Source organism: Parus major, chromosome 3, assembly GCF_001522545.3.
Source record: "Parus major isolate Abel chromosome 3, Parus_major1.1, whole genome shotgun sequence".
NCBI classification, from domain to species: domain Eukaryota; kingdom Metazoa; phylum Chordata; class Aves; order Passeriformes; family Paridae; genus Parus; species Parus major.
The window spans coordinates 78,009,828-78,024,007 of NC_031770.1; the positions used below are offsets into that span (position 1 = coordinate 78,009,828).

At 42.0% G+C, this 14,180-nt stretch overlaps 1 protein-coding gene across 2 annotated transcripts in view; it reads left to right on the forward strand.

Annotated features, from left to right (window-relative positions):
* Positions 1-13,867, forward strand: part of RARS2 (arginyl-tRNA synthetase 2, mitochondrial) — a 30,746-nt gene extending 16,879 nt beyond the window's left edge. The window contains exons 12-20 of one of the 2 annotated variants that reach the window (XM_015620767.3): positions 1,000-1,060; positions 4,476-4,552; positions 5,826-5,950; positions 7,205-7,272; positions 7,360-7,469; positions 8,428-8,523; positions 10,287-10,361; positions 11,275-11,338; positions 12,594-13,867. In XM_015620767.3, coding sequence (XP_015476253.1) covers positions 1,000-1,060; positions 4,476-4,552; positions 5,826-5,950; positions 7,205-7,272; positions 7,360-7,469; positions 8,428-8,523; positions 10,287-10,361; positions 11,275-11,338; positions 12,594-12,680 — 763 coding nt within the window. In that variant the 3' untranslated portion in view covers positions 12,681-13,867. The remainder of the gene's footprint in view (positions 1-999; positions 1,061-4,475; positions 4,553-5,825; positions 5,951-7,204; positions 7,273-7,359; positions 7,470-8,427; positions 8,524-10,286; positions 10,362-11,274; positions 11,339-12,593) is intronic. The other variant, XM_015620768.3, reaches the window with a different exon arrangement.
* Positions 13,868-14,180: the final 313 nt, after the last annotated feature.

Below are 14,180 nucleotides of genomic sequence, written 5' to 3' on the forward strand. Positions count from 1 at the left end.
CACATATGTATTGTACATGCACTACATATCCCTTCAGTAGCTGGAGGTCTCTGTGGTCTCTCCAGCAGCTGGCCTGGATCCTCTGATGCCAACAGTACAGACCCCTCTGTGTGCCTCATTTCTGCAGACTGGAGACTCCCTGGGATACTTTTCCGACTTGCTTGGCTATTCAGCTTGATATTTGTTCTCAGTCATACCAGGATGTGTGCCCTCACTCCAGCTGTTGGCTGAGACACCTTGTGACCCATGGTCAGACTCCAGCTGTTATTTGGTCAAACTCCAGCTGCTTCATTTCACTTATGCCCAGTCCCCTCTGTCTCTGGCACCACAAATGCATGGCCTACATGAGCCCCCAGCTCCAGCTACTGACCTCCAAACACATGTGCACACAGGAGAGAGCTCCCTCACTCTGGGAGAGTTTGAAATGGAGTCATGGGAAGACAGGACAGACTGTGCTGATGAGGTGCTGAACAGAACTAGACAAACATATAACCAGCAATGGATTTACAAGCCACTCATCCCTGTTATAATCTTCTCTTTTCTTCTTTGGTTCCTCCCCTAAACATCCCATAACAAGTCTTGTGCAATTGCAAATGCTTTTTTCAGATTGCAATACAAGGCTGATGGTTCTCCTGTGACAGTCCTGTGTGCTTGTGTGTGTGTAGATGAGCTTTCTACCATTTCAGCTAAGGCAGAACATGGGGTTAGTTTTCCAGGAAAGGGTTGTTTCTCTCAGGTCCCAGCAGGCAGACAGACCCTGGACTTACTCTGCACCAAAGAACTGTTTCCTCAGTAATTTTCTTAGGTAGTGGTTTAAAAAAACATTTCAGACGTGTCATCAGCAAAGTATACATGTCCTTGTCTACGTGTAAGGCATACATGGATCCTTCTATCCAGGAAGTCCTTTCCCCTCCATAAAAAGCAGATTATTTTTCTAAGAGGCAAGTAGTGAGGTATGTTTGAGTGAAAGTCCAAATAGTTTCTCATTATCTCTTTCAGAGATCTTGCAGCTGCTATAGACAGAATGAATAAGCACAGCTGGGATACCATGATTTATGTGGTAAGTAATTCTAGATTCAGCACACACATTTGTGCTGACTCTCTGCAGTAACACGGGGCCTCTGGCTTGCAATATGACTTTGACACACAGTATTTTTGGCAGTAAAATGGATGCCCTTACTGCCCAGCAGCTGTGCCTCTGTGTGGCAATGTTTCTTGGTTCTGTTCCAGTGCATGACTCCCAGAATGGTTGAAAAATACCTTTAAACTGAAAGAGAGTAGGTTTAGATTAGATATTAGGAAAATACTTGTCACTGTGAGGGTGCTGAGGCACAGGAACAGGCTGCCCAGAGAAGCTGTGGATGCCTCATCTCTGGAAGTGTTCAAGCCCAGGTTGGATGGTGCTCTGAGAAACCTGGTACAATGGAAGATGTCCTTTCCCACAGCAGGGAGGTTAGAACAAGATGATCTAAGGTCCCTTCTAACACAAGCCTTTCTATGATTTTATGAAAATTAGCTCTGGAATTTTTCTCTACTATAAAAATTCATTACAATCATCTTGAAAGGAACTTATTTGACATTTTATTTTCTGTATAAATGTTGTAATTAATAATTAAACAAGCCAGAAAAAGCTGTCAGTATTATAAAGGGTTTTAAAATGCTAATTTAGAAATTAATAGTCTAAAATGAATCGAAGTCTACTCTGAAGTCCTGATATCATATCTGAAATGTACATTTTTATGGCTTTGAACAATGCCTTAGTTTCATTATGTAGAAATTGCACATAAAGTACTGTTTAATCAATCTGAATGAAACAGTTGAAGACAGGGAGTCTTTTTATATTTACTGGTTTCATTATTTTATTTTTAATTTTATTCTGACAGTATCAATAATGGATAGAAAATATGAATAGCAGGACTGTCTCCTTACTTGTCTGAAACTGTTTTTTGATCTCATATTAGCAGGGACATTTCATGTGATGCTTCTAAATCTTATTTTTCTCAGATTTTGAAAAAAAAAATTATGAAAGCCATGTTCTTTTATATGAAGTCCAGAATTAGTAACGTGGAAAAAATCTGTATGTGGTCATGTTTGGTAATGTCTTTGTACCGTCTCTGTACAGCTTTTTCAAAAGTCAATATAAATGTGACACATAAGAAGATGCAGGGAGAGAGATCAGTAAGCAAAACATTAAATGCACAGTTTAAAGTTAGTTAAACCACGTTCCTCCTTTTAGCTTCAGTCTTCAGGAAGTTTCCCATAGCTTGCCATTCTTACATGTTGTCACAGAGCAGGGACTTCTGAGTTATTCTGAGGGGAAATTGGTTTTGGTGGGAGCTTTTCTGCCCCTGCTGGCTGGAACTGTGAGTTCATTGGCATCAAAGGGCAGTGTGGCTGTGAACATGCAAAGCATTTAGATGTTAAGGATGTTTCCTGCCTGGTTCATGTGGGTGGGCAATTATCTGTGTTTGATAAACCAGGAGGTAGCAGGGACCAAGGGAGAATGAATAATTAGAAAAAAGAATAGTTGGGTGTCCACTTTGCACAAATCAGGATGTCAGCTGAACTTTCAGCTAATGGAGTGAGCAAGCATAAGAGCAAGAGTCTTGAGCAGACTGCTGCTGTAACTGAATTCCAGTCACTCTTTAATGCCTTACCTGGGCCTCCCTGGTTTCCTTCAAGTCCAGAGAGATACACAGCAGAGCACAGCCAGACTGTGACGTGACTGATGTGTCCGTCAGCCAATATCTGATTCAAGTGGGAAATGACCGATTAGCCTGTCCTGTTCTCTCAGCCTTGCTCAGGTTGTATGGTTTGCAGAGGACATGGTTAGTATTTTTGTAATTTCTGACTTTCTGAAGGCTGAGAAAGTGGGTCATAAAAGAATGAAACAAACTCTTAGGAGACTCTTGTGGGACAGACAGCCTGGTGAGGGAACTGCCAGCCTTTGCTGAGCTTTACTGCTGTTTTGTGGCACTGCTTTGTAGTGAGTTAGGACTTTACTCAGTGTTACCAGAGGCAAGAGGACTTGATGGGATTAAATGAGAATGCTAATGATTTTAGTCTTTAATAATTAAATACAAATATATTTCAGAATCCTAATCTTGTTACAAGAAAATTATTTAGAGACTCTAGAGTCTTATGAAATAAGATCATCTTATTTTCATCAGATCAACTTCTTTAAAAGAACATTAAATTGGTTTACTACTTGTAATGCTGTAAATCAGTGCATTCACTAATTTAGGTTTTTTAAAAAATCCTACTTATTTCACAAAAAGACAGGGGTACGAGCAAAATATTCAAAGCATGTTCTTAAAGAGGTACTAAGATTCCACTGAATGTTGCACTCAAGAAGGAAATGAAAATGTTTTTATATATAAAGAGTTAAATTCAATCCATGCTGTCAGACTGCAGACCTCTACCTTAAAGCCAGCCACTTAACAAGAGAGGTCTGGCTTTGTGCAGAGAGGCACCTCATCTCTAAGGTGCATGGAAAAGGACTTGGAAGGCCTTGTTTGAAGCACCAGCCACTGCTGTCCATTTATCAGCTGTCCATTTATCAGCCTTGCTTGTGAGTTGGCACAGAGAGGTGATTCCCAGGAGCAGAGCAGGTTATGAGGAACTAGGAGAGAGGAGGCAGGTGCTTGATACAGTGGTAGAGTTGAGAAGGAATACAAGATAAGTATTTTACTCCTTGTCCCAGAACACCAAACAAATGAGGGAATAGTGATTATTTGGTTATCTCTGCTCTGTTTTTTAAGGAGGGACAAAAAGGAGGCTGAGTGAGATGACCAAAACAACTAGGTAGAAAAATGAACCTCATAGCAGCAGCTGTGGCTAGAAACATATATGAAGATTATTGTTAGACATAATATACAGTCAGAAACAACTTCAGTTTGTAGAAGAGTGTAACTGAAAGTGGAAGACAGTGCAAGATTCATCTTTGTTATGAAATTGTGATCATTTATATATTTTTTTAAAATTACGTACCTGCCTTATGATATAAAACTACAAATTATGCTGGAGACAATAGAAACTAGTGGGTTCTGGAGGCAGACAGCTAAAGAGGTGTTCTGTTTCTAAGCCAAAGGACCCTTGGGAGTCTGGTGATATAACCCAGGGGTATAACAAGAGCAGCAAGGATCTGAAGTGAAAATGGAGATGTTTTGTTTGATGGGCAGCTCTCAGATCATGGGAAACTAAAGAACATTAACGTTTCCTTTTACTTCACATCTTTGCCTTTGTGACCTGAGAATAATCATTTCTGAAAAGATGTATTTCTTTTTCTAACATAACTCAAAATCTCATTGTCATAGATCTCAGCTGTCACAATTTTTAAGTCTTGCTTGTCTTTGTAGGTCTTGATTTTGGTTGCAATGACTTACTGGCACTGTGGTACTGTGTGTTTGTGTGTTAAAAGTTACTCCTTATCAGACTTGTAGTGTTTTCTGACATGCATCAATTCTATTCCTTAGACAGATAAAAGCCAAAGTAATCACTTTCAACATTTATTCCAAATACTGAAGCTCATGGGCTATGACTGGGCAGAAAGGTATGTACTTAAATATAATTACATACTGGTTTTGGTGGTTAATTTATTTTTCCTCAAGAATGCATATCATATGTACATTGGAATTTCAATGGAGTGCTCTTTTGAGGAGAATCTCCTGATGGTGTCATCCACCGCCATGCTATAGCACACATCATGTAGGCATTTTGGATGAAACTAAGCTACAAGATGTGATGCTGCTGTGCAAGTAATGGACTCCAGGGTACAAGCAGACATTTGGCCTGTAGGACCCAACTAGTACTAGTCCAACAGAGAATCAAACCCTCAGAATTATGTGCAATATGGGCTTCAGGTCCTTACCAGCAACCTTTTCATTGTGTGTGTCCACTCCTGCTGGTCTGATTTATGTGTGAATGGAGTCACTGTCGTGTGTTTAGGATGTGAAAAACAGCCCTGTCTCTCATTTAACAGGTTTTCCATAACTGCCTGATGTGAAAAAGGGAAACAATTTTTAAGAGACTTTGTGGCATAGCTTCTGGGATATTGTGTGGTTACAAATTATTACCTCTTGAAGTATTTTATTTCAGCAGAGATCAGAATCTGAGTTTGAATCGTGCTTCAGGCTTGAAGTATCTATTGCAGGGAAGTGTATCCCTGCTGTTATTCATTGCAATTACCAATCTTGTTAGCAATCTGAGCAAAGGTCAGTAATAGATCTCCAGACTAAATCATATTCCCCTCTGCCAGACTGCATGTCTTTTGTGGTTAAATATAGGGTTTTAGCCTTCAGCAATACCTGCCTCCTTTCACAGTGCTTGAAGTTGTGCTAAAGTTACCTTAGATTCTGGACCAAGAATAATGCTTGGGATTTTTACAAGCAGAAACAATAAATACTTTATTATTAGCAATGATTAATTATACTTTTGGTTTAATGTGGCCACAATAGAATTATTATGACTCCTTTTCTAATTATATTAAGAGATCTCTGTTGCCACAGTAATTTGATCTGTCTACAATCCTGTCTCTCTTCAATTTATTGCAAGTTATTGCATTGAGGCCTCTGTACTAAAGCTAGTAGCAAGAGATTCCTGAGCATACAAATGACCAGGCTATCATAACTCTGATCATAATTTTCCCATTATGTAATAAGTATGGAGCTTGGTTGCTGAAATGAGAGTTACTGATTATATCACTGAGCTTCCCACACTGGAGTGTTATTTATTCAGCTGTTATTGTTGTTTCCAGCTCTGAAAAAACACTGCAAAGATTTCTCTCAATTGAAATATAATTTTGGTCCTGCTGCTTCTCAACACAGGTGCCAGCATGTGTCTTTTGGTCTAGTTCAAGGCATGAAGACTCGGAGAGGAGAAGTAATTTTTCTGGAAGATGTTTTAAACGAAGTTCGCTCAAGGATGTTACAAAACATGACTTCCACAAAAAGTTAGTTATTTCAGGTCTTATTTGTTTCTTTTGATGTTCTGTGTTGATCACATTGTGTCATATTTTCCACCCTTCACTTCTCCCTGTATTGCACTAATCACAGTAATATGCCCTTTTCCTTTCTTTTTGTACTTCCTGTAATATAAACAACCTTACAATAATTTTTTGCAACTCTGTAAACTCCCCTAAACTGCAGATTTGCAAATTTTAACATTCAGTTAAATTATTTCATCATGCACTGGGAAGGAAGTACCTGCCTTTCAGGGACAACAGTTGTTTTTTTCTGGAGAGACAAACTACTCAGTAGTAGATTTGGTGCTGGATTCAGGGATCAGTCAGATTTCATCCAAAGGATTTATAGCTCTGACAGTTTTCTCTGGCAAGAGCCTTCCTTGCTTGCCTGCCACTGCTGCCTTGTCACCCTGCCAGCCTCGTGGCTGTTCCCCAGGCCACTGCTCTGCCCCAGATTGTGCTGAAGGGGGAGTTTGCCTGCGCTCCACTCAGCCTGTGGCTCCAGGACCATTTCCTCCTGATGCACTACAGATCCAAGCAGTTCCCAGTGAAATGCTGCCCCCTCTTGTGCTCTCTGGTGTTAGATGCTGGATTGAGTCAGCAATCTGATCAGCTTAAGTAGTATACATCTTCCTTGCTCTGCCTCCTCAGCTTTTTTAAAACAGATGACTTTCTTTGTAAAATGGATGAGGAGGTGGTGTCGCTGCTCATGGCAGGGGGTTTGGACTGGATGATCTTTAAAGTTTCCTTCCAACCTTCCAAAGCATTCTGTGATTCTCCCAGTTCAGATTCCCTCAGTATAGTCAGTTTAGGTATTTACAATGGATGGTGTGAATACTCCCTGAAACTACATCCAAATGGTCATTAGCCATTGGAACAACTTTCTTTTTTTTGTTTATGCATCTTGTATCACTTGGAGCTTTTTATCAGTTTTTCAACAAAATCTGCATTTCCCTGGTCTCGGAGACTGGCTGTCAGAATTGTGAAATGTAGCCTGCATAGTCTGTTGTAATGAACCCTTCCACCTCAAAATCTGTGCTATGCATACAAGGGGAAGTGGGAAAAAGCCTATGTTTTCAGCTTCTAATAGAGATGTATATCCCCTTGCTGCATGCATCCTGACAATTTCCATTTTGCTAGTTTATAGTTGAGGAAGATCTGCTCTTACATTGGCATCTCCAAGTCTGAGCAAGAGAGTCGTTATGGTACTGCGGACTTAACGATGTTTTTGTTTCCCTTCAGCAACCAAAGAGGTCCAGGATCCAGTGGAGACAGCAGAGAAGGTTGGTCTTGCAGCACTCATAATTCAGGTAAGTCTGAGGTGTCTGCACTGTCTGTGAGAAGTTATAGATTGAGATGAAGAGCCACGTCTGTGTGACGTCAGTTTATTGTTCCAGGACTTCCGGGGCCTCCTGTCATCTGATTACCAGTTTAGCTGGGATCGAGCTCTCCAGAGTCGGGGAGATACAGGAGTGTTCTTGCAGTACACCCATGCCAGACTCCATAGGTAAGAGGAGCATTTCTGCACAGCAGTCTGACACGAATACTACTGCTTTGTTAAGTAGTAGTGCTAACTCCTTAAATATGACACATGCTCACTTTTACAGCAGAAGTGTGTTTAAGATAGACTTCCCAGAAGAGCAGGCCAATTAAAATCAATTTCTGTGGAACTGAACTAACTGTTCATGTAGTTTGTCAGTTCTAAGGAACATCTTCTCTGTGGTTGGTGCCACTGATGAAGAATGGTTGCCTGGAACTAAAGAAACTGATGTAAAAGCCAAAATGTCCATACTTGTAAAACACACAACTTAATGGAAGTTGAATGTTTGGGCTACCACAGTAACTAGTGGATTATTTTTAACATTGTCATTTCCCGCTGTTGATAGTCAAGACTAAAAGGAGATCCCTTGTGGTTGACTCAGGTCAAACACCTGACATTTAATTTATTTTTTTAAAGAGTTTCAGAAGAGTCCATCTTGAACAGTTTTATCAATTATACTGAATTGCCAGAGCAGACCTCAATATGTGTTTTCATGTGAGATTCCTTCCTGAGTGAGGCCAAAGGTGTGAAGCAGCCTGATGTTCTGAGGCAATGGTAGCAGGATATGGTGTTCAGGGAGATCATGCAAGCCTGATTCCTTTCTCTGGTCTGTTCCTCTTGTCATGTAGGTATTGGTGGTTCCAGGTACCATTAGTGGGAGATTGACTGCCTCCCTTCTCCTTTGAGCTTCTGGACCTGTTGTCCATGCATATCTCTTATCCTGTTGATAATTGACTGGCCAGCACAAATTTATTCTTTTTTTTTTTAAATCTTAGGTTGAAGTCAGCTAGTCTGTTTCAGTGTTCCATTCAGCTTGAGCAGAGCCTATTCTGTTTCCTTAAAAACACAGATAACTGGGTTTTTTGTTCAGCATTGCTAAGAGGTGATTTTCATCCCATGTTTATTTTCCATTCTTACATTTTAGTTTAGAACAGATGCATGGGAATGCACAGCTAACTGATGTAAACGTGGCGTGCTTGCAAGAGCCAGATGCCATCTCTGTTCTTCAGCATCTTCTCAGGTTTGTCTAGTTTTCTTTCCAAATACCATTTCCCTTAAAATAAATATCTGGACATGCCACTGACCTATTGAGAGGGCACAGACTGTATGATCATAAGAAAAAAATGGCTGTTTGAGGCAATGTCTTGTCTTTCGTGCCACATAGATTGCAACATTTGAAATGTTAATGACTTTACAAGCCATATGATGGAAAAAACAGTATTTGGAATATACTCTGTGTACATGAGCCTCCTAATTATTTCTTGCCTTCATAAAAGTGTGCTCAGCTCTGTATAAATATTAGCTGCAGATTTGCTTGCTCCCTCATGTTCTGTTTTTGTCATTGAGAAAAGAGAGAGGCGGTGATGTGCATACGTGTATGCACATCTGCAACCTCAGCATCCTTCAGAGCTACTGAACTTGCACAACTGCTAATAGCACTAGTGTTCTTCATTAATTCAGTCTTAAAGTTGAGCACTTTCTGTTTTCATTATTTCATAGAGGTATAATTAAACTACGGAGACAGGGAGTTGTCTGTTGTGCGGCCTGTCATGGAGTCAGAAGTGACCAAAGCTTTCAGAATTCCTAGTGAGAATTCCTATATACTGCATTGCACACTGTGCAGTGCCAGCAAGTTACCTTTTTTTACCAACTAAGACCTTCCTGAGGTTGTCTGTTTAAAATTAGGACTTCCAAAGTCATGCCAGTGCACCAGGTGGCTCCTTTGACCTGCACGTGTGGGCTGCAGAGCCCTACCATTAACTGTAATTGCCTCCAGAGTCGGCCTGCAGTCCATCATGTGCTGCACGCTGTCTTGAGCAACAGCAGGACCAGCCAGCTCTCAGCAAGACCAGAAGTGTCTTATTTATGCAGTGCCATTGTATTTCGAAAATGTGTGAGTTGTTTCTTGGGAATTTTTAGACTCTAATGTGACCGCTGAGCTGTCGTTACCACAGTGTGCTCCCCAGTTCTGCAGCTCGTCTTTGAGAGGAAGATTCTACAGCAGTTCAGCTTGGACATGCTGGCAGGGATGGGCCTGGGAGCTGAGCAGAGATCAGGAAGTCCAGTCCTCACTTTAACTTTGAAATCTCTTCAGCCCTGGAGGTCTTGGTACCTTCTTGCAGGCTGTGAAAAAGGACAGCAAAACACATGGAGAAGAAACATAGCTGTCATGAGTGCCTGTGCTACCCTGTTTAATACTGTCTTACAAAGTCGTGCATTGTGTAAGCTATGTAGGATGACCCTACACAGGGTCATAGGGACCCTACATAGGGAGGTTGGACCAGATCACCCAACCCTTCCAACCTGACCCATTCTGTGTGATTCTGTGTTCCAGGATTTGTCTTTTTCTAATGTTGCAAGATTCCTTTTATCTGCTTAAATTTCTAAGCTTCAGTTACTAAAGGCAATGTCTTCTAAGGGACTATTTTGACTTCCTTGGTTATTTAACACGTGTTTTTTGCTCCTAACGTACAATTAGTGTTGAGATGTAAAACCAGACATAATGTTCCAGGAGCAAATACAGCTCTTGTGTTCTCTTTGCTATAGCCTGCCTCTCTGAGCTGTTTGCATGATGAGCAGCAGAAGCAGTCTCCTTCAATAAGTGAACAAGGAAGGAATAATCAGTTGTGTGTTAATGATATGGCTTAGGTCTGCTTCAGAAGATTAGTTTTGTTAATTCTACAGCTGTGGTTGTGTGTTTGTTCTGACTTAAGCAAGTCTGATGAGCCTTCTATCTGAGTACACCTTGTACCACTTCAGCACCAAACAAACCTTCTTTCACAGGTATGATGAGGTCCTGTATAGATCTTCTCAGGATCTGCAACCCAAGCACATTGTCAGCTACCTCCTCACACTGAGGTAAGGTGTTTGCTGATACTGGCAGTGCAGTGAGGACAGGTCTTCCTGAGCTGGCTCTGCAGCCCTCACATCTGCACTGCTTTGAAGAGTAAAAATAGTGGGGAAGATGCAAATTTGTGGGACAGTTTCCCTAAAGCAGGAAATACATAAAATATGATAGAAAATAATGTAATAAATAGTAGAGATTAAGGCTGGAACCAGGAACCTCCTGAGAAATATAACAGCTTTTAAGAAAAAATAATTATTTGGCTGAAACCAAATATCTGAACCCAAAATCATGCTGGAGTAATGATGTCTTAAGGAGCAGATTTTAGCTGATAACATCCTCTCAATATCAACATTTCAGCTAGGAAATTTTACCCAAACCACTTTTAACCATTATCTCAGCCCATGAACAAAGCCTGTTACAAGTCATACACTAATATAATCAATGCATCTGATTCCCATAGGGATTGGACAGAACCATGAAATGCTAGTGTAGGCTTGGTGGAGGAATCTGAACAGCCTGTGTATGGGGAAGGCTTTAACAAATTAAGGAAAGTTGTGTAAAGAATCATGAATCTTGGGAATGATAGGGTAGGCTCTCAAGGATCTTCCCAGAGCAGTTTCAAGATTGGTTTGTGGGTTTTTTGGGGGGATGGAGGGCAGGGAGTGGAAGGATATGTGTGAAGTGGGAAGATTACTTTGGGGTTATTTAAGGAGAGTGAAGTTGTCAGGGCGTGCCATCAACATCATGCAGGCTACAGAAAACCATGCCTTCCTTCAGCCAGGTGAAGAGGCTGTTGGAAATCAGCCTGTTTCATGCTGCAGTTGTGGGTGGCTCTTCCAGTTCTGCTGCTTTCTGTAGCCCACAGCACTGTGTTTGTCAAGTGACTTGCTCCTTCTCACCGTTCTCCCGTGTTTTCCCTTTCAGCCACCTGGCAGCCGTGGCACACAAAACCCTTCCCGTGAAAGGCAGCACCCCCGACGTGGCACAGGTACGGCACAGCGGGGTTGGGGGCTGGAGCCTGGAGGGGGCGGCAAATCCAGCAGTTTTGCCAGCCCCACTGTGTCACCACTGGAGGGAATACGAGCCCGCAGGCAGAAGAGCCAACAGCCAGGCTCTCCTGTGGGTGGCACTGCTTTGGGAAGACAGGGATTGCTGTTCACAGCTGTGCATTCCAGAAAAGGCTGCTCTGCTTGATCCTCCGAAAACACACTCTCCAAGGACAACTGCTCCAGACCTAGTCAAGCACCTAGTCATCACCTTTCCTTCTAAATGTTTTAAGAGTAAACATTTGGGCATTTAACTTGCTTGTTGACTTTTCTTTTTATGGTTTCCTTTAGTGGTTATGAGGGAAGATAGAGAATTAGGAGAAAACAGAATCTTGTCTCCTTGCTACCTACATATCCCAAGTTGTCGGTATTGCCTTTCTAGCTAAAGCACAGAGGCTGACAACTGTTAATGCGCCATTCCAAATAAATGCAAATTCTTTTTTCTGATCTCCCAGGCAATGTTTGACCCCCTAATGACTCAGTAAATTATATATTAATTACATTGCCTTTCTTATTTTCTTTCATCTACTTCAAAAGGAATTACCTATTTGATTTTAGTAGGAAATCATCAACATTTAAGTGTTGATCTGTGCTGTGGGGGGCATTGGTGCCTTTGGAGATGGACTTGTTTCCTTGAAGTTGCCAAACTTCAAGGAAAACTTTAGTTCCTTATCCTGTAAATAAAAATATTTCTAAAGATCTTGCAATGTGACAACTTTCAAGAACTATGATTTTTGGAGCAAGCTTGATAGAGCCCTTCCCAAACAGCCAGGTGTGTAACAGCCAAGACATTGACAAAGGAAATTTTCAAAGCAGCCCATAGTTGTGTGACAGCCTGTCACACAGGCACATCGAGGGGAGAGATTCGAGCGGTAACCTCAGGCTGTTCTAGACCGTGGTGCATGAGAGATTTTCAGCTTTTAGTCATTGCACTGTTTCTCAGGCATCTCTGCTTGCTCTGCCCCGAGGGCTGGGCTGAACATTCCGTCTTCCTTTGTTTGACAAAGTGTCCCCCTGTTAACAGTGCAATGGGCTGCCAAGAGCTGCTGTGAATTCTGGCACGCAGGTTTTTTGTAGATCCTAGACCCGGTGGGGGCCGGCTGCGCACAGTGTTTTCACCTCTGGTCTAACTGCTGTCCCAAGAACCACACCCTATTGCTACAGCACTACCCTAAAGTGGTTTTCCTTGTTTTCCAGGCACGGCTCTGTCTCTTCCATGCTGCACGCTCCGTTCTAGCCAATGGAATGAAACTTCTTGGCATTACACCCGTAACTGAAATGTAACAAGGCCGTATCCAATGTCAAGTGATTTTGTAAAAATTACTCAGTAAAGACTTGTAAAAATTACTCAGTAAAGACTTGTAAAAATTTTGAAAAAATCACTTAGTAAAGTGATTTTTTTTCCACAATAATAAGAATCTTGTCACTGCTACTGCAGGCTGGAAACTCCATCTGCACTGGGAGCTTTGTGTTCTCCATCCTACCAAGCTGCCGCAGAGCAGCTGTGGGACAGCCACATTTGCCATTTGCAGTGGGCAAGGCTATCATAATCACTTTCTTCAGGCATTTGGTGGCAGCAGAGTGCTTAACACTCTACCTGGAATTTCCCATAAAAGAGAACTGCTGTGTATTTGCCATGTAAATACCACATCCTTGTGGTAGAGGAAGTGGTACTAACTGTGCTTCCCTAAGCAAAGTTCTCCACTCCTCCTTGCCACTGTGAAGCAAGGCCTTATGGCACAGTGGCTCCTGGTGCTGTCTCCTGTAATAAACAGAGTTACTCAGACCCTGCAGAGACCTTTTCCTGAGTGTTGTGCTGCATTTCCCCTTCAGAACCCTCAGCCAAGCCCAACTGCCAGCAGTCACACCCTGCTCCTCAGCCCTTCCTCTGTGCCACTGACGTGATGGCTGGTGAGAAGAGACTGCTGCCCAGCTGGTGGAAGAGGAAGAACAGTGTTCCCTCAGCACTGTGCGCACAGGCAGACGTGGCAGGTGCTGCTTGGCACCCCTGAGCCTCACACTGCTGTAGAGAGATGGAGCAGCACCTCTCAGGTCCTGCAGGTGCCTGGCAATACCTTCCACCATGGAAGCCTCAACTCCCAAGAGCAGCACTGTGGTGGAAGAGTTGGTGAAACGCAGAGGGGATCATCCTCTCCCACTGGAAGAGAACTTAGGCATATTTGTTACTGCTGTGTTTAACGTGCCCCACTTTCAAGTAAATCCTAGCTGCTTAATTCATGTCCAAAGAAATGTAGCCAAGAGTATGAAATTGGTCACATTTCAACTCCACTGTGAATGTCAACAAGTTGCCCAAATGCACCAGGGTCTGTTTTCCCTTAATGTAGAATTGAAATATCTGGAAGGCCTCAGAAGAAATTACAGTTGGCACTAATAAAGGTGAACATTATTACAGGAACCCTTTTCAAGCATCTGTATGCACAGAGGGGTTGATAGAGAAAAGATCTTGTAGATAGAAACTTTGTGTTGACTCATTCACATGTAAGCCAGAGGTACAGGAACAAATACAAACCTTCCCCTGTACTACACATAAAAGATCTGTTTACCACCTCTAGCTGCTATAAAAACACATTTTAAAAAGTAAAAGGAAATCCACAGCTTCAGTCTTTCATCTGACTTTTTAAACCAAACAACAAAGGCTACCTCTATCACACTGAGGTAGGTGATGCTCAAAGCAGGGGTCTTCCCTGCAGAGTTGCATCATCTCGTACTTGTTGCCTAGAAGAGAAACTCTTCTGTTATTAATCAAACTGCAATTGCCAAGTA